This window comes from Squalius cephalus, assembly GCF_949319135.1.
Source record: "Squalius cephalus genome assembly, chromosome: 7".
NCBI lineage: Eukaryota > Metazoa > Chordata > Actinopteri > Cypriniformes > Leuciscidae > Squalius > Squalius cephalus.
In genome coordinates, this window is record NC_137128.1 from 44,240,973 (window position 1) to 44,261,865 (window position 20,893).

The 20,893-nt window shown below is 40.9% G+C and overlaps 2 protein-coding genes across 2 annotated transcripts in view; one reads left to right on the forward strand and one right to left on the reverse strand.

Annotated features, from left to right (window-relative positions):
- Positions 1-192: 192 nt before the first annotated feature.
- Positions 193-19,512, forward strand: napgb (N-ethylmaleimide-sensitive factor attachment protein, gamma b). Its single transcript, XM_079876650.1, has 12 exons — positions 193-571; positions 2,203-2,270; positions 2,379-2,463; positions 9,660-9,677; positions 9,876-9,906; positions 9,985-10,094; positions 11,449-11,515; positions 11,616-11,686; positions 13,640-13,718; positions 13,934-14,013; positions 14,096-14,225; positions 14,975-19,512. Exons 1-12 carry the CDS (start codon positions 516-518, stop codon positions 15,107-15,109), a joined length of 930 nt encoding a protein of 309 aa, XP_079732776.1. The 5' UTR covers positions 193-515; the 3' UTR covers positions 15,110-19,512.
- piezo2b (piezo-type mechanosensitive ion channel component 2b) overlaps positions 15,753-20,893 on the reverse strand; it is a 106,542-nt gene continuing 101,401 nt past the window's right edge. The window contains exon 54 of the mRNA XM_079876648.1: positions 15,753-20,558. Within this exon, the coding sequence (XP_079732774.1) occupies positions 20,306-20,558 (253 nt within the window). The 3' untranslated portion in view covers positions 15,753-20,305. The remainder of the gene's footprint in view (positions 20,559-20,893) is intronic.

Genomic DNA, 20,893 nt, shown 5'->3' on the forward strand with positions numbered 1-20,893 from the left:
ATAAAAGAATTCTACTTATACATAAATTAGTACATGAATAATAATAAAGGCAAACAATATGTTATTCTATATAATTTTAAAAACAACAAATATATTTTATTCGTAAACACATTCATAAATAAATAATAAATATATTTTACTTATACAACTTTTTTTTATGAACAATAAAAAATAAGGCAAACAATATAGGCTTATTATTCTATATAATTATAAAAACAACAAATATATTCTATTAGTAAACACATTAATAAATAACTAGATTCTATTTATTTATAAATTAATATACACATAATAAAAATAAGGCAATTGTAAATCGCAGATGTTGAAGGGTGGATTGCAGCATCCCACTCGGGCTCCCGTAGAAAAACACCGTGACGCGGATGAGCTCTGAAGAAAATCTGGATAATCTACGTAACGGTCCATCATCATCATCGTCATCCTCCTCCTCCTGAGCAGCCGGTCAGTGTGTGTGTCTGTGTGTGTGTGTTTGCTCCTCTTCCGTGAAACACTGAGCCATGGCCGCACAGAAGATCAACGAGGCGCACGAGCACATCGCCAAAGCCGAGAAATGGTGAGATTTGTGAGATTCTTCTCATGTAGACACAGCCTGAGCGGACAGGACAGGTCAGAGATCTCGGCCTGCTGTCGCGGACAGGGACACTGTCTATAGCCTAATTCTGCTGCTAGATAACGCATGCGTTTGGGTTGAACTAATGTAACGGTGAAATCAGGTCCAGATCGCTCCATGAGATGCTGAAGGATGAGTGTTGTTACACCGCGAGACTCATTGCGTAATCAGTGCTGGAGGTTACCTTGACGACAGATGCCTGCATTCGTCCAAATGTTCCTCATTATTATGTATGAGGGGTCCGAAACACTACTGGTGATGTTTACGTGCACATCATGCAGGAGACACGGGGGCAAGTTGTCACATACTCTTCATCGCAGTAGATTTCGAGTCAAATTCCTATCACACAAATGTGTGAACAAACAGGTTGTTTTCATAAACTAAATGTTAAATTATATGCATTAATTATATTATGGCACATCTTTGTAATATCTGTTCAAAAACAACTAGTTCAAAAACTGGTTAAATTATGTGCATTAAATTATATAATGGCACATTTTTGTAATAGCCTATCTGTATAGTTCAAAAACTAGTTAAATGATGTGCATTATATTATATTATGGCACATTTTTGTAATATCTGTATAGTTCAAAAACTAGTTTTAAATGATGTGCATTATAATATATTATGGCATATTTTTTTTGTAAAAATCTGTTACACCTAGTTCCAAATCTAGTGTTCAATTTTGTGCATTATACTATATTATGGGACATTTTTGTAATATGTGTTACAACCAGTTCAAAAACTAGAGTTAAATAATGTGCATTATAATATATTATGGCATATTTTTTGTAAAAATCCATTACACCTAGTTCAAAATCTAGTGTTCAGTTATGTGCATTATACTATATTATGGCACATTTTTGTAATATCTGTATAGTTCAAAAACTAGTTTTAAATGATGTGCATTATAATATATTATGGCATATTTTTTTGTAAAAATACATTACACCTAGTTCAAAATCTAGTGTTCAATTATGTGCATTATATTATATTATGGCACATTTTTTGTAATATCTGTTACCGTGTGAAAGTACAATTCAGCAAACATAATGAATGATTTAAAATGTACTTTAAAGTAAAACTTTTGGTAGCACTTTAGTTCAGGGTCCAATTCTCACTATAAACTAGTTGCTTATTAGCATGCATATTACTTGGATATTGGCTGTTTATTAGTACTTATAAAGCACATATTAATGCCTTATTCTGCATGATCATATTCTACATCCTTAATCCTCCCAATACCTAAACTCAACAACTACCTTATTAACTATTAATAAGCAGTAAATAGGAGTTTATTGAGGCAAAAGTCACAGTTAATAGTGAGAATTGGACCCTAATATAAAGTTTGACCAAACTTTTAATTTGACATTATTACAAAGTGCGCTTTTTAAAAGTGCACTTGAAAGTGTGCTCTCTTTAAGTACACAATAAGTGCCATTTTATTTAATTATTATTGTGTTATCTGCAAGTACAGCTTTTAAAAATATACTTTTAAGATTTGAAATCCACTACAAGTGCACATTCAGTGCATTCAAGCAGACTTCCTTCATGCCATGATGGTGTTTTTGCAGCTTAAAGACCAGCATGACCAAGTGGAAACCTGATTATGATGAAGCAGCTTCAGAGATGGCAAAAGCAGGTGACATAAACCTTAAATAAGTGAAAGTCTTGCACTGATATTATTGATCTGACATTTAATGGCCATCACGATTATAACTTTTACCAATGTCTGTTTGTCTTCTATTAGCTGTGGCTTTCAAAAATGCGAAGCAGTTTGAACAAGCGAAGGATGCGTACCTGAAAGAGGCCGAGTACCACACAGAGAACAAAACGTATCCTTCTGCACATCAGAACACTGTGAAAAAGAAGATGAAGAAATCACAACTGCAAAGATAATCCACCAAAAAAGACTAAATATTGTGCAGTACAGCAGGATTTTACTGTATCTCTAAAGTCAGATGTTTCTGCTGAGACGACGATGCTGCACTATATCATTTAATCACCCTAATGTCAATTCTAATGTCAATAGTGTATATATATATACACACACACACACACACTGTGATGAAATAACAGGAGGATGCAAATTGCAAGTAAAACTCAGTTTATTAAGATGGTCAGAAAAAGACACAGGCCGGGGACAAACACTCAGGTGGTGATGAAGCAGGGACGAGATGGCGATCCGGTGGTGGTGCGGTGAACTGCGTGCTCGAGTGAAGACAACCAGGAACCGTGGAACATCAAACGACACGAAGAACTGACGAAATCCAGAACGAAGAATCTTAGCAGACGAGGCACAGGAACAGGACACACACCGAGGAACAACCACAACGATCTGACAACATGAGAGGGAAATTACTGGGCATATAAAGGGAACTGAGATTGATGACAGCTGGAGACACTAATCAACACAACGAGTAACCACACCCACACAATTACATTCACACAGACACATCAGCATGAGACAGCCGATTCATGAACCGTGACAGTACCCCCTCTCCTAGGAACGCCGCCTGGCGTTCCCAGACACCCTTACCTGTCGATTGTAATCATCGATAAGGGAGTGATCCAGAATGTCTCTAGCAGGTACCCAACTTCTCTCCTCCGGACCGTAACCCTCCCAGTCCACCAAGTACTGAAATCCGCGTCCCCTCCGTCTCGAGTCCAGAATGCGATGTACCGAATAAGTTGGTTCCCCATCTACGAGTCGCGGCGGGGGGGGAACCGGGGCAGGCGGATTAAAGTGAGAATAAAACACAGGCTTGATTTTGGATACATGGAAGGCGGGATGAATTCTCCTGTACGCAGGAGGGAGTTTGAGTCGGACTGTCACCGGACTAATAATTTTGGTGACAGGAAACGGGCCAATGAATTTGGGAGCTAACTTGTTAGACACGGAGCGGAGCGGAATATTCTTTGTAGAAAGCCACACTTTTTGACCCACGACGTAAACGGGAGGCTTTGACCGGTGGCGATCGGCCTTGGCCTTCATGCGCCCCCCTGCTTGGAGTAGAGTCTCACGGGCTCTAGTCCAAGTATGGCGACACCTCTGGACGAATGCGTGAGCGGAGGGGACCGCGACCTCGGATTCCAGACTAGGAAAAATTGGTGGCTGGTAACCTAAACTACACTTAAAAGGCGAGAGGCCCGTGGATGACACTGGTAACGAATTGTGGGCGTACTCCACCATAGAAAGCTGTTGGCTCCAGGACGACGGATTCTTGGCAACCAAACATCGCAACATTCTCTCGAGGTCCTGGTTGGCTCGTTCAGACTGACCATTGCTCTGGGGGTGATAGCCCGAGGACAGACTGACCGTGGCCCCCAGTAACTTACAAAATTCTCGCCAAAATTTGGATACGAATTGGGAACCTCTGTCAGAGACCACGTCCATCGGGAGGCCATGTAACCGAAAGACGTGATCTATGACTGTGACCGCTGTCTCCTTGGCTGAAGGTAATTTGGGCAAGGGGATGAAATGTGCCGCCTTCGAGAACCGGTCCACTACGGTTAAAACAACCGTCATGCCCTTGGAGGGCGGGAGGGCGGTGACAAAATCTAGAGCGATATGGGACCAGGGTCTTGAAGGGACAGACAGAGGTCGAAGTAGCCCATCTGGGGGTTGGTTAGATGTCTTACCAGTGGCACAGACTGAACAAGCCAATACAAAATCGTGAATGTCGCGAGCCATTAATGGCCACCAGAATCGTTGTTTAACTAAAAAACTGGTTCGCGTCACTCCTGGATGACAAGCCACGTTGGAGCAATGACCCCATCGAATAACGTCGGACCGTAACCCCTCCGGAACAAACAAACGACCCGGTGGGCAACCAGGCGGAGGCGTTACCCCTTCTAGGGCTGTCTTGACCCTCGATTCGACCTCCCATACTAGAGTGGAGACGACAATCTTCTCAGGTAAAATACACTCGGGAGTCACCGGGCGTTCGGAAGGATCAAAAATACGAGATAAAGAATCGGGTTTGATGTTTTTGGAACCCGGGCGGTACGAGAGAACAAAATCAAAACGTCCGAAAAAAAGAGCCCACCGAGCCTGCCTGGAGTTGAGTCTTTTAGCAGATCTGATGTATTCAAGATTCTTATGATCGGTCCAAACGATAAAGGGTACCCCCGAACCCTCTAACCAATGACGCCACTCCTCCAACGCTAACTTGACCGCCAACAACTCTCTGTTACCAATGTCATAATTACGTTCGGCAGGCGACAGTCGATGAGAAAAAAACGCGCAGGGATGCATCTTGTCGTCTGAGGAAGCGCGTTGTGAAAGAACTGCTCCTACTCCCACCTCTGACGCGTCGACCTCCACCACGAACTGACGTGTGGGATCAGGGGTGACAAGAATGGGAGCCGAAACGAAGCGACTCTTAAGTTTGGTGAACACTGCCTCGGCAGTGTTCGACCACCTGAACGTCGTTCGGGGGGAGGTCAAGGCGGTCAGAGGTGCGACTAGTTGGCTGAAATTGCGAATAAAACGCCGGTAAAAATTGGCGAATCCCAGAAACCGCTGTAGGGCCTTACGGGAATCTGGACTTGGCCAATCTACCACAGCCTTAACCTTGTCAGGATCCATGCGCACTCCCTCAGAAGAGATGATGTACCCTAGGAAGGGAACAGACTGTGCATGAAACGCGCATTTCTCCGCCTTGACAAAAAGCCCATTCTCTAACAATCTCTGGAGCACTCGTCTGACGTGTTGAACGTGTTCCTGGAGAGACGAAGAAAAAATCAATATGTCATCCAGGTAAACATATATGAACCGATCAACCATGTCTCTCAACACGTCATTAACGAGTGCCTGGAAAACCGCTGGACTGTTGGAAAGCCCGAAAGGCATAACCAAATATTCAAAGTGTCCTCTAGGGGTATTAAAAGCGGTTTTCCATTCATCCCCCTTCCTGATGCGAACCAAATGATATGCATTACGTAAGTCCAGTTTCGTGAAAATAGATGCTCCCTGCAACCTCTCAAAAGCTGAAGACATCAACGGCAAAGGATAAGAATTCTTTACCGTGATGTTGTTCAGCTCTCGGTAATCAATGCAAGGTCGCAGAGAACCATCCTTCTTCCCAACGAAAAAGAACCCCGCCCCCGCAGGAGAAGAGGAAGGTTGGATGAACCCAGAGGCTAGAGAATCAGAAATATATTTCTCCATGGCCTCCCTCTCGGGAACAGAAAGAGAGTAAAGTTTGCCCTTAGGCGGAGATTTACCTGGCAGTAGATCTATCGCACAGTCATAGGAACGATGCGGAGGAAGAGAAGCAGCACGAGACTTACTGAACACCTCCTTCAGGTCGAGGTACTCCGCGGGCACGTTTGACAAATCCGCTGCCTCACTCTGAAACACAGAACCAGACACAGAAGGACAGGCAGACAGTAAACAAGACTCATGACAGTGGTTACTCCAAGTGGAAACAGTGTTAGTGCTCCAGTCGACACGGGGATTGTGTTTGGACAGCCACGGGTGTCCCAAAACCACTGGTGCAAGTGGTGAGTCCATGAGGTGAAATGAAATGAGTTCCGTATGATTGCCCGAAGTGATGAGGGTGATGTTTTCAGTAGAATGAGTAATCCGGGGGAGTTCTTGACCATTGAGTGCGTTGACAGTAATGTGACGTGAGAGAGGAGTGATGGGAATCTGAAGCTTCAGTGCAAGTTTAAAGTCCATGAAATTACCCTCTGCTCCCGAATCCAGTAGTGCGCTGGTGCTGTGCGTCGATGTTCGCCATCTCAGTCTTACCGGGAGGAGGGTCGATGATGGTGATGAGGTCTTCTCGGCGGAGATCCCACCCGATAGTAGCCTCATACTTACTATCGGGCTTGCCCTTTTACCGGGCAGGCATGGATGTAATGGCCCGCCCGGCCACAGTAAAGACAGAGTCCTTGGGATCTCCGCCTTTCCCTCTCCTCCCGGGAAAGCCGAGCTCTCCCCACCTGCATGGGCTCATGGTCGAATGTGGGGCTGACCGCGCTCGCGCCGCCGGGTTGATGGTCCTCCGTGCTGGGCTGTGGGCGACTGGTACGCGTTAATCTGGTCACACGATTCAGACGAGCGTCAACTCTTAAAGCCAGTTCCACCAATCCATTGAGGGTCTCGGGTAAGTCCAGGGCATAAATCTCCTGTTGAACGCAGTCAGCCAGCCCATGCAGGAACATATCCCACTGCGCCTCCTCGTTCCAACGGCACTCTGCGGCCAGGGTGCGGAACCGGATAGAAAAGTCCGCCACCGAGCCTTCTCCCTGTCGCAGTTCGGCGAGTAATCTGGCCGCCTCCTTACCCGCCACTGCACGATCGAATACTCTCCTCATCTCCTCGGAGAGTGCCAGGAACGAGGTGCAGCAGTTGTCTCCGTTCTCCCACACCGCCGTTCCCCAAAGCGCTGCTCTCCCTGACAGCAGGGTCAACACAAATGCCACCTTAGCCTGTTCGCTCCGGAACGTGCGTGGCTGTAGAGCGAAATGCATGGAACATCTCGTGAGGAACGCTCTGCAAAATTCCGGCTCGCCGGAATAACCCTCGGGTGTGGGTAGGCGTGGCTCTGGGCTGTCTGCTGCAGCAGGCGCTGGTGGTGGGGGAACGGACGGCGTGGGGGGCGCAGTGGGAGTCCGTAGAAGTTGTACCTGTTGGGTGAGCTCGGACACCTGCTTCACGAGTGCTTGCACCGCCCGACCTGTGCCCGAGATGCTCTCCTCTTGCTGGTCCATACGTGAGATACTGTGAGCGATGAAATCGTTGATCTGGGACGGGCTTGCTGCATCCATGATCTGGTCAGATCGTTCTGTGATGAAATAACAGGAGGATGCAAATTGCAAGTAAAACTCAGTTTATTAAGATGGTCAGAAAAAGACACAGGCCGGGGACAAACACTCAGGTGGTGATGAAGCAGGGACGAGATGGCGATCCGGTGGTGGTGCGGTGAACTGCGTGCTCGAGTGAAGACAACCAGGAACCGTGGAACATCAAACGACACGAAGAACTGACGAAATCCAGAACGAAGAATCTTAGCAGACGAGGCACAGGAACAGGACACACACCGAGGAACAACCACAACGATCTGACAACATGAGAGGGAAATTACTGGGCATATAAAGGGAACTGAGATTGATGACAGCTGGAGACACTAATCAACACAACGAGTAACCACACCCACACAATTACATTCACACAGACACATCAGCATGAGACAGCCGATTCATGAACCGTGACACACACACACACACACACACACACACACACACACATATATATACACACACTCACCTAAAGGATTATTAGGAACACCATACTAATACTGTGTTTGACCCCCTTTCGCCTTCAGAACTGCCTTAATTCTACATGGCATTGATTCAACAAGGTGCTGAAAGCATTCTTTAGAAATGTTGGCCCATATTGATAGGATAGCATCTTGCAGTTGATGGAGATTTGTGGGATGCACATCCAGGGCACGAAGCTCCTGTTCCACCACATCCCAAAGATGCTCTATTGGGTTGAGATCTGGTGACTGTGGGGGCCATTTTAGTACAGTGAACTCATTGTCATGTTCAAGAAACTAATTTGAAATGATTCGAGCTTTGTGACATGGTGCATTATCCTGCTGGAAGTAGCCATCAGAGGATGGGTACATGGTGGTCATAAAGGGATGGACATGGTCAGAAACAATGCTCAGGTAGGCCGTGGCATTTAAACGATGCCCAATTGGCACTAAGGGGCCTAAAGTGTGCCAAGAAAACATCCCCCACACCATTACACCACCACCACCAGCCTGCACAGTGGTAACAAGGCATGATGGATCCAAGTTCTCATTCTGTTTACGCCAAATTCTGACTCTACCATCTGAATGTCTCAACAGAAATCGAGACTCATCAGACCAGGCAACATTTTTCCAGTCTTCAACTGTCCAATTTTGGTGAGCTCGTGCAAATTGTAGCCTCTTTTTCCTATTTGTAGTGGAGATGAGTGGTACCTGGTGGGGTCTTCTGCTGTTGTAGCCCATCCGCCTCAAGGTTGTGCGTGTTGTGGCTTCACAAATGCTTTGCTGCATACCTTGATTGTAACGAGTGGTTATTTCAGTCAAAGTTGCTCTTCTATCAGCTTGAATCAGTCGGCCCATTCTCCTCTGACCTCTAGCATCAACAAGGCATTTTCGCCCACAGGACTGCCGCATACTGGATGTTTTTCCCTTTTCACACCATTCTTTGTAAACCCTAGAAATGGTTGTGCGTGAAAATCCCAGTAACTGAGCAGATTGTGAAATACTCAGACCGGCCCGTCTGGCACCAACAACCATGCCACGCTCAAAATTGCTTAAATCACCTTTCTTTCCCATTCTGACATTCAGTTTGGAGTTCAGGAGATTGTCTTGACCAGGACCACACCCCTAAATGCATTGAAGCAACTGCCATGTGATTGGTTGATTAGATAATTGCATTAATGAGAAATTGAACAGGTGTTCCTAATAATCCTTTAGATGAGTGTGTGTATATACATATATATGCAGGGACTGTATGTACGCTACAGTTCAAAAGAAATTTAAAATGAATGCTGTTCTTTTGAGCTTTCTATTTATCAAAGAATCCTGATAAATAAAATGTATCAGGGTTTCCTCAAAAATATGAAGCAGCACAACTGTTTTCAACATTGATAATCATCATAAATGTTTCTTGAGCAGCAAATCATCATATTAGAATGATTTCTGAAGGATCATGTGACACTGAAGACTGGAGCAATGATGCTGAAAATTCAGCTTTGCATCATAGGAGTAAATAATATTTTAAAATATATAACGACAGAAAACAGTTATTTTAAATTGTAATAATATTTCACAATATTACTGTTTTTCTGTATTTTTTATCAAATAAATGCAGCCTTGATGAGCAGAAGAGACTTTCTAAAACATTAATAAATCTTCCCGACCGTAAATGTGTTGAACAGTTGTGTATGTATGTAGTCATTTTTAAGCTTTGGTTTTATTCTCTCATTCGGTACTTATATTTACTTAACGAAAACTCACAGACTCTTCCATGCAGCAAAGTAAGTAAATGCTTATAATTCAAATAACTCTAAATCTAGAGTTTACCTATCTATGCAAAACTAATTTAGTTTACTAATGTCATAGTTAACAACATATTACCTATCTATAACTGACTACTTACAGTATGCATGATTAACTCTCTGTACAATACTCACCTTATTGCCGTCGATGATCAAACACGCTTCTCTTCTCCTCAGAGCGTATGAACAAGCCGGCATGATGTTCAAGGTGAGTCGTCCGTACAGTGAGTGTTGTGGATGGCCTGTAGGTTTGAGACGAGCCTGAATGACTCTTGCACTCCTGCAGGAGATGAAGAAGATGCCTGAAGCCATCCAGCTGATAGAGAAGGCCAGCATCATGTACATGGAGAACGGGACCTCTGGCACTGCTGGGATGGCCTTGGACAGGGCTGGGAAGTGAGTATACACACCGATGACTGATCAAAACCAGGGGCGGAAATTAACCTATAATATGATCTTGCAATATTGGAGGCTTGCAGTTTCAGGACCACAGACTGAGGGCCGCATTTCTAGGAGCCTAGTGTTTTGTGACAGTGCTGTCTAGCCAATTCTAATCCATCAGAGGAGACCTGATTTAAACAGGTGCAAAGACTAGAACCACGGAAATTATTACATATATTTTTATTTTTATTTCCACCTTATTTTAAAAGTACAGGCCTGGTCACACCAAGGATGATAACTATAACAATAAAGATATAGTTCTAAATATAAAAGAATAGTCCGCACTACAACTGTAACGATAACAGCACAGAGAAACAATATCATTTCAATCACTTTTTAGAACGACTTTTTTTCTTTTTTTTTTTTTCTTTTTTTACAGCTGATGAACAATAAAATGACAATGACAGCGAATCAGAATCCAATAAATCCTAATAAAATAGCGAAATAAATAAAGTCTTGATTTTCTAATGTGTAAACAAAACTATTAAACGCTTCTCTGCTTGTTTTGCGTCTGTAGACTAAACGAATATGCCGTTTCTTCACACACAAAAACGCTTGTAATGTATTCTGTTAATCAACATTATTACAAGATCAGCTTCTGATGTTGATCAAATCTTAGTGCTAACAGACTATAGTATTCTGATTGTTTGAATTAATTGATTAAATTTAAATATCTGACTTAAAACAACAACACAGATATATTTAGTGTATCTATATTTAACTAAGATAATTATAAAAATGTCCTTTGCAAAGGTGAAAACTTCCAGTGGGCAAATGTTGCCTCTTACCAGCTAACAAAAAAATGTTCTAAAAACAGTTTGCTAACGTTCCCATTAAGTTATGAAAATGTTATTTCTGAATGTTCTCTGAACGTTCAAAACGGTGTAGTTCATTAAATGTTTCACAACCTTTTTTTTTTTGTGGTTATATGAACATTGAGAGGATTATTAATTTTGCAAACATTATGGGATTGTTACTTTGAAATGTTCTCTAGTAGTAGTAACATTTAAAAATGTTAGATGACCATCCAACGTTTCAGAAAAAAAAATGTTTCATGAACGATATAGAAAAAATATTTTTGTGCTGAAAACATTAAAGACCAGATAACGTTGAACAAACATTCTATTAACGTTTCTGGAATAATCTTAGTTCATGACTTTGAGAGAACCTTCCTATTAGCTGGGAAAGTTCATTTCTGACCCGAGAGGTTGTGTACTTTCTTTGCATTCTCTGAAGTGTGTGAGCAACTGTATGCATGTGTGAGTTCTCTCATCATTACCAGTGTTAACTAGCACGTCCTCTTCTTCAGACTCATTGAACCCATTGATCTGGAGAAAGCTGTGGACTTGTACCAGAAGGCCGCATCTGTGTTTGAGGTGAGGAAACGCATTGATATGTTTAGCACTGTGACATAAATCAATCCTTTCAGAAATCTATTATTTGTGGATATTCACGCTTAACCCGTGATGTGTTCAGAATGAAGATCGTCTCAGACAGGCCGCAGAGCTTCTGGGTAAATCCTCCAGACTTCTGGTGAGACTGCGCAGGTGCGTCCTAAAGCATATTCTCATTTACAAGTTTTAGTTTTAGGGTCTGCTAGAATATATTTACATGCTCTAAAGTTCGTGTTTTTCTCATACTGTACATATTACACACTAAAGGAAAGGTTAAATGCCCTTTAAAGGGATATTTCACCTCTGAAAAGATGAATGTGTATTTAAATTGGGTCATTTATGTAGTAGAAATGTGAAATTATTTTAGAAGTTGGTGCCTTCTAGACTGAGAAAAGCCAGAAAATGTATTTTTGGCTCATGTGGATGAAAGACTACAACTCCCAGAATGCACTTGCTTCGCTGCCCTACGAGGACACTCCCAAGCCACGCCTACCGGTTACAGAGGGCAGTATCGGGAGAAATGATACAGCTAGGCTACTAGTCGACTGGAAACTGAAAAGACGGCGTTTTATCGTGAGATCCCCCTATGGGCGGGTTGAACACATGCGGGACGAGCTCCTCCTACTGGCTGGAGTCTCTCGCCTCTGGACAAAAGAGCCTCTGATGACGATAAATGACGATTTTTGCGTCATCTGAGGTTTTTTTCCAGACACACAATACAGAAATCTCTCGTCTCAGGGGGACATGAGGGAGGGAAGCACGGTCACTCCAGAATACTACCGGGTTTCTACTGATACAAAGCTTAATGCTAATCGGTGAAGTATCCCTTTAAGCATTAATAGTCCAAGTCATGTATAATAACACCAATTACCGTGGTAAAATCACTGTGATGCATGGCCTGGAGTGTTGCTTATTACATAATTTCCTCACCTTTCAAACCTGTGTGACTTTGAAATTTTTGAACTTGTGCATTTAATGAAAGAATATAGTGAGTTGTGCATCTGTGAAAAGAACAAAAAATCTAATAAAAGTCTGGATGAATTAAGTGCTATATCACAAGTCATCTGAAGTCATGCGAAAACTTTGTGTGAGACATAAGGCCCTATTTTAACGATCTAAGCACATGGTCTGAAGCGCAGGGGCCAAGTGCACTTAGGGCGAGTCCGAATCCACTTTTGCTAGTTTAACGACGGGAAAAATGGTCGGCGCTCCCGGCGCATGGTCTAAAAGTGTTGTCCCTATTCTCTTAATGAGTAATGGGTGTGTTTTGGGATTTATGTGCGTTAAACCAATCAGAGTCTCATCTCCCATTCCCTTTAAATGCCAGTTGCGCTCGCGCCATGGGGGATTCGCTATTTACATGACGGAATTTGATAGTGGAAAGACCGAACGCGTCTCCAGAGCGCAAACGGATCTGCTCGTGCGCGAGCAGAACATCTACGGGACAAGCCGGATTCCACCATATCTTTATGTACACAATAAAACATTGTAATACTTTTATTTTAAATATTTGGGATATTTGTGTGCTTCTGTGCGTCCCTGTGTGTTTAATAAGCAGAGTGTATGCGCGTTGTGGACCCGCCTATAGGCGCACATTAATAACGCGCTCTTTAAATAACAAAAAAAAATATTGCGCCATTGACTTTAGAGCAGGGTTCAGTTGGTCAATGGCTCAGTCTATTTCTGTTGCCTCAAAATAGCAACGCGCCAACAATGTGCCAGAACACACCTCGTTTTCAGACCAGCACACCCATGGGCGCACAAATACATTTGCTATTTAAACAATGTGGCGCAGGACGTGAAAATGATAATTGCGTCGGGCTGAAACTAGCAAAACACTTGCGTCGTGCTTGGTGCTGCATTGCGCTGGTTGTAAGATAGGGCCCTAGGACTTAAATTAAAGTTTTTATGTAAGGAATAATTGACGACGGCCCATTGAATTATCATTAGCACTGATCTATAGAACTGGATTGCTCATGATGTCAAAAGAGAAGCCACCGCACTGCCATATTGGTATTCTGTATGTTCAGTTCTAGCTGTTCATGGTACACGAAAGACCCAATGTGTGCCGTGTCCTTTAGTGAGTTTGTGTTTTATTGTCCTCAGGTTGGACGAGGCCGCTGTGTCCCTCCAAAAAGAGAAGAACATGTACAAGGAAATTGAGAACTACCCCACCTGCTTTAAGGTGCAAATACTCACATTCACCCGAAACTGATCTCGTGTTCTAGTCATAGTGCTTCAGGACGAGGTCATCTCACACACCAGTCCATGTTGGCATCTGTCTAATTTGACAAACTTTTTCCCATTGAGAAATTCAACTTTTATCATGAACGTTTGCATTTGTGTCCTAATGTTGCAGTAGTTTGAATAGATGTTTGATATAGTTGTTCTTATCTGCAGAAAACCATCGCTCAAGTGCTGGTCCATCTTCACCGAGTTGACTTTGTTGCTGCAGACAAGTGTGTCAGAGAAAGTTACAGGTACAAACGAGTGACACCGTCCCGCACATCCACTGCATTATCTATGATCAGTGTGAAATGTTGAGTTGTTCCCTCGCTTCAGTCTCCCAGGGTTCAGTGTGAGCGAGGACTGCGTGTCTATGGAGACGTTACTGGCGGCGTATGACGAGCAGGACGAGGACGAGGTGTCACGCGTCTGCAACTCACCTTTACTCAAGTACATGGACAATGATGTGAGTCTGAACACCAAACACAAACCAAAACATCACACTCGGTATTTGTGAAAACCATTGTTAAAATAACAATGAAATATATTCTACTTAAACAATATTACAATTCAAATATAAATGAATAAAAATAATATATTAATATATATAATTCACATGAACTTTTTTAAGTTTAGAAATCGTATCTAATGCTTGCTGGATTTATTTGATCAAAAATACAGTAAAATCAGTAGTATTGTGAAATATTATTAAAATAGAATTATAGGATAAAATATAGAATTTATATTGTATTATAGTCATTTTACAATGTAATTTATTCCTCTGATGCAAATCTGAATTTTCAGCAGCCATTACATTTCATTTATTTGAAATATGAATATTTTGTAACATTATAAATGTCTTATCAATGTAATGCATTTTTGATCAATTTAATGCATCCTTGCTCAATAAAAGTATTAATTTCTTTAAAAAAATATTTTTCTGACCCCAAACATTTGAACAGTTGTTGTCTTTGTAATTTTTATCAATTTAATGTATTTTTGATCAATTTAATGCATCCTTGCTCAATAAAAGTATTCATTTCTTTAAAATAATTATTTTACTGACCCCAAACATTTGAACAGTTGTTGATGAACCAAAACTTTCAGATGGGATTTACTGTTGTTCCAAAAAAATCTCAAAAATGAAATAATCAGCCCGTCTGACACATGAGTCCAGTGCTAATAAATCCTCTTTCCTGGGCTGTGTTCATGCAGTATGCCAAGCTGGCCATCTCTCTGAAGGTGCCGGGTGGAGTCAGCGGGAAGAAAAAGAAATCTCCTGCTGCTCCTCAAGGGGGCAGTGCTGGACCAGCGGAGCAAGACGACGATTACGAGGGAGGTTTGTGTTAACTGAGGGAACAGCCCGACTATCTCTGTGTGTGTGTGTGTGTGTGAGAGAGTTAACGAGTATCTTAGTGTTTCCTCCCTTTGTGTAAAGTGGAGTCATTCCTTAGGAATTCTCTTCCTGTGGGAGGGTCCGGTTTTCTGTGCGTTTACACATCAGACACGCAGAAAAGCTTACAAGCACAGGCTGTGAGTGTGGACATCGGTTCAACATATTTAATTCTGAATAGAGTGATGCAGTGCTGATGAATTTTTGGAGTTAGCTCGTCAACTAACTCGACATTGGAGCTCGACAAAAACCTAAAAGGATTTTTCATGATAATTTTCATAAATGATAAACTTTTATGGATTTTGAAGCCTAAATACAATCACCAGAAGTAAAAAGCTAAATGAACCACGCCACAGTCACATGACTTCAGCGTCACCATCACTAAGCTTCTGACAAGCATCGGTTTTTATTTAAAAGCATTTGCCCTGAAAGCATGAGTTTGGATAATGTGCAAGAGTGCGATTATAAACACACTGAGGCTGTGACAGTGACTAATAGTAGATGAGTGTACGCCGGTGATGATGTTTAATGTCCCCAACAACCTCACTAGTCTCACTGAGACACTTGTTAGCAAGATCACAAGAGGGTATTACTGATGTGTTTTATGTCTTAGAATAAAATGTGAAAATATCTTGTTCACCACAGACCTTATTTCAGGCATCTAAAGGGGTCATGAATTGCATTTCTTTTTATTATTTTGTTTCCTAAGGTGCACTTATGTTACTATGATTTTTACATCACAAATAATAATTTAGAAATATAAGGCCATGATTTCAGTCCTCTGATTTGAACACTGTTTTAAGGGGCGTGTCTGTGAGACACTCCCACTTCTGTGATTGGCTAACATCTTTACATATGAAATAAGAATTACTTGTGAAAATGTCTTTTACTACGTTTTTACGATTACAGCTGTCAGGATTAACTAATCGTGAAGTGCTGATTATAGCATTATATTTAGATCTGAAAGGTGGCAGCGATGAGCATTGTAGCCGGTGACAGATATACTGTATCTGTTGAGCTCATGAATGCAGTGATCTCGTCATTGCAACTCGATTTCTACACTCTCACGAATGCTTTCATCATAACCAAGAGGTCAAACATGATGTAGACAGCATGTGTAGGCAGCGTCATTGATTATAACGGGTGTTTTGGCAAGAGTCCAGAACTCAGTCACTGATAAACTCGCGCTGTGTGATTGACAGCTCCAGCGATTATAAAGGGAGCGTTCTTTGATCTCTTTCTGTATATAAGCACAATTTAAATAACAGATTATCTTCATGCTACTAAGAGAAACAATGTGAAGTTGATCAGTTAGTCACTGGTTTGATTTACTGATACATAAACAGCAATAAATGATTTTGAGACAGAACGTCTGACTGTACATGAATCATCACATATCAGAAATCACTGATCAGGCATTAGAATTAACACGGGTACTTACATGTTGTGGCATTACTGTCGGGTTCATATCTTGCAATAAAGGTCTGTTTGCAAAGCCTGCACCGAAATTGCGACTGATTTATCAAAGAATCCACAGTGAAATGTACGGAACAAACCAATAATGCTCTGCTGAGACATTCACATAGTTGAAAATAAATAAGCACTTTCCTAGCATTAGGATCCTTCGGAAGGTAATGTTATTTTAGTCTTCTCATCTCAGTGGGCGTGGCCAAATGTGCAATGATGTAGAAGTAGGCGCTGATTTGATTGTAAAGAGGCGGTCTTTCGTCGCACTATGACGTCATAATGTGACAAAATTCCAAACGAGTTGGATTAATTTATTTCTGTTTTTGGACTAATAAATAAGTTTTGAGTTCAGAATATTACAGGATGTTTTATAGTACAATGACCTCTTGCACATGTCAAAAGATCAAGGAAAATTTGATTTCTCAATTCATAACCGCTTTAACCGGAAAACCTAAAATGCTTGTTTTCGTGTTTTGGCTTACAAAAATACATCATCCTTGCAGCACTCCATTGACCGCAGTGTTTTCAAGCAAGTTACGAACACTTGTCTTCCATTGGTCAATCAAACAGATAGTCCCGCCCCAAAACTCACACCATTGGTTGAACCGGTGTTCCACTCAGTTGAACTGATTGAAATATAATTTCGATGCTGCTTAGTGGTGCAGAAATGTAGACAGTCTTAGATAATAAGCACTGGTGTATCTGTGTGATCATATTGTTGTACAATAGACGTTTAGAAATGTTTTCTTTTAATTTGATAAGAAAAATGTGTAGTCGTGTGTACAGAAGCTGTTAATTATTTTTATTTGTGAACAGTCTGTGATGTCAAAGTGATCGATACAATTTGTAAAATATGATGTAATTGTCCACTATGTACAGTAACTTATTTTAAGTGTTGTTGAAATTGTCGCTGTCGAGTGAGGTGTCATGCTGCGTTTTCAAATAAACAACCTGGCAGACATAATGATGCAAAAAATACATAATAAAAATACGCTAAAGTTTGGCTGTGTACTGCTAAAGGTGTTTTCTTGTGAATCTACAACCCATGCTTTATGGAGAAATTAGGAAAGAGAATAATTCCAAGTCATGGTTATTATTGTTGACCAAAACTAAAACCACAATGAAACATTTTTATTACTTTTTAGAAAATATTCTTTGTCTCTGAACATGTTTTATTTATTGTACACAGCAATAAACAGCTCTCCTGGTGCACAATATCATCATGTGCAGTGTACGGTAAACTTTTATATTAAATCCAATGCTATATTGATTCATTAATTGAGGTGAAAGGTTAAAGGACTTCAGTGCTCTGACAAAATCCCTGTTTTACATTGCATTTAAAATTATTGTATTTGTTTAGTTGTATAAGTAATATCAAATGTTTGGGGTCAGTCAGATTTTTAAATATTCTTGAAAGAAGTCTCATACTCAACCAAGGCTGTATTTATTTGATAAAAAATCTGTAAAAACAGTGAAATATTCTTAACGTTTAAAATAACTGTTTTGTATTTGAATATAATGTAAAATGTAATTTATTCCTGTGATGTAAAGCTGAATTTTCAGCATCATTACTCCAGTCTTCAGTGTCACATGATCCTTCAGAAATCATTCTAATATGATGAGATCAACTTTTATTATTATTATTATCAATGTTGAAAACAGTTGTGCTGCTTCATATTTTGTTGAAAAATCTTACAAACCCCAATATTTGAATGGTAGTGTACATGAAAAAAAAAAAAAAAAAAGAGAGAAATACAGGCAACGAAAGCTGTGTTTAATCGTGTGCTTTATTTGAAGTCAATAAACTCCCATTTCCTGTTTCATCCAGTTACAGTTTTCTTTTCCCCCCTTTTTTTGATGTTGCTGTAAACGTTCTGCACACACAAGGTAATGAAAGCGTTTCATGTCAAACATTATTTTTTTCATTCATGCTACAATGTCTTTAATGCATAGTTCAGAGATGGACTCGAAACAATATTCTCCTCAAGCATCACCACAACACGATCCATAGCGTGGAGCTCACGTCGATAGTCATATTTGAACGTGATCCGATTGTAAATCTACAGCCTAGCGGAGACTCCACCGGTATATCCATGAGACCCTGATCCATAGAAAGCTCTTTCCTGAGTATGGCTGCCAAAGGTGTACAATAAAAATGGATTTCATGTCCTTTACGGTCACCCCGCCTGTCGTATTGCTCAAAGTACGTAGTACAAATGTGAGTCAAGTTATTCCCCATGTACAAACAACTTTCTGATGAGCACAACTCCCAGGCCTGGCGAAGCGTAATGTCTACTGGAGCGATCTGCAAATCTCTCATGCCTTCGAGGATTCAGTGTACCTGTTAATAACTAATATTCATGATTCACTTTCAACACAAGTCAAATGTTTGAACTAAAAGCAGAACTAACGTAAAACGCTCATGTTTCCTGACTGAAACCCAATGACCAGAACACATTTCTAAACAGCAAACAATTTGCACAGAAATGAATTTTTGCTCATATTCCATGAATTTATGCCAACTTCTGAACAAATATCTGTGTAAATCATAAAAAAAAAAGTTGGATGTATATACTATATAATACATTCACAATTCGTATATACATTTTATGTGTAAATAATTCATAAAATCACTTGGATTTATGAAGAAATGTACACAAACGCATTCAAAATTAGTTCAGAACAAATTTCTGTGTAAATAATTTATAAAATCACTTGGATTTATAAAGAAATGTACACAGAATTGCATTGAAACTTAGTTCTGAGCAAATTTGTGTAAATAATTCATAAAATCAATTGGATTTATGAAGAAATGTACACAAAACACATTCAAAATTTATCCAGAACAAATTTCTGTGTAAATAATACATAAATCACTTTGATTTATGAAGAAATGTACACAGAGTTACATTCAAAATTCGTTCTGAACAAATTTCTGTGTAAAAAATTCATAAAATCACTTTGACTAACAAAGAAATGCATGGAGAAACATTCAAAATTCGTTGCAATAATCAAACAATAAACAGAGAGTTGCTGAAACTGATTCATTGTAATGTAATGTGATAATCTCCCTTTAGTTATGAAAAAAATCATTATACCTCAAGCCTTAAACACTAAACGTCCCAAATCTGTGTTCATAAATTATGGATGATCTCCTTAAAGTCCCGAAGGAGAAAAGCTATTACACTGTTGTGTACGTTCCTCTTCATTACTTTGTTGTACATGAGAAAAAAAAAGGTCGCTATCCCGTCGTCGTGAAATGATCCGTATGTATTCCTGAGAAAGGTAGTGAATAATGATGTGTTTAGTTGATTGTACAAATGAAATAAGGCAAATAGAGATTGTCACATAATTCACAGCGCCGCCTATAGGGCTTCGGTTCTGCTTCCTGCAAAACCGGGTTTGTCCTAGACCGGAGTCTAAAGCAGGTTCAGTGTTTCCCATCTATGTCTGCCCTCATGTCGCATGCACTCCCAAAGGTCAAAGTCGTATTCAAAGTGGCGCATGCCTGGAAGCCCTGAAGTTCATCACTTGTCAAGCCCTTTAAAACACTAGCGAGTGGGTGAAACCCGCACATCATGAGTGCTAATGTTTCCTCAGTTAGCATGAAGAACAACTGTTCTCCGGTTCAATCCATCCGAAGTGTAATTCCTGCTTCTCACGGTCAGTTACTCGGAAGCTCATCCTCACTCGCTCTTCTCTCTGGTCCACTTGATCATGGTTTCTGGAGAGCGGTAGAGGAAGATGAGTTTGGCGTACAGGTCTTCCTCCAGGTCCAGTTCTCCCGTCTCTCGGACCAGGAAGATGTCGGTGCAGAGCTTGAGGATTCGGTCCACGTTGGGAAGCTCTTCAAACATGATGGTGTGCGAGATCCCGCTGAAGAACTCTCGCACGAACTTTCCGATAACCAGAACCACCGACATGTACAGACCCATGATCCTGTGCACACGCAGGTTACGTTTAACTCAACAAACCACACCAATTACATACAGTTTCATCAAGTCAGATTGATAAAATAGTGTTCAATTTGGTTCAGATGGATATAATTAGGGATTCACAGCGTATCTGGTATATTATTAGAGATATTTATTTATTTTCATCCCTGTATTTAATTGAACTCACTCAGCTAAGAGAGTATTCTTAAACAGGCGCAACACACTATACATCTCTTTAATGTTAGTACTGTGAGTTTTATTTGTAACCGACCATGACAAGCATAAAAGTATAATTGTCTATAGAGTGCAAGAGTCGGGTTCTGAAAGTAAAACCTCCAT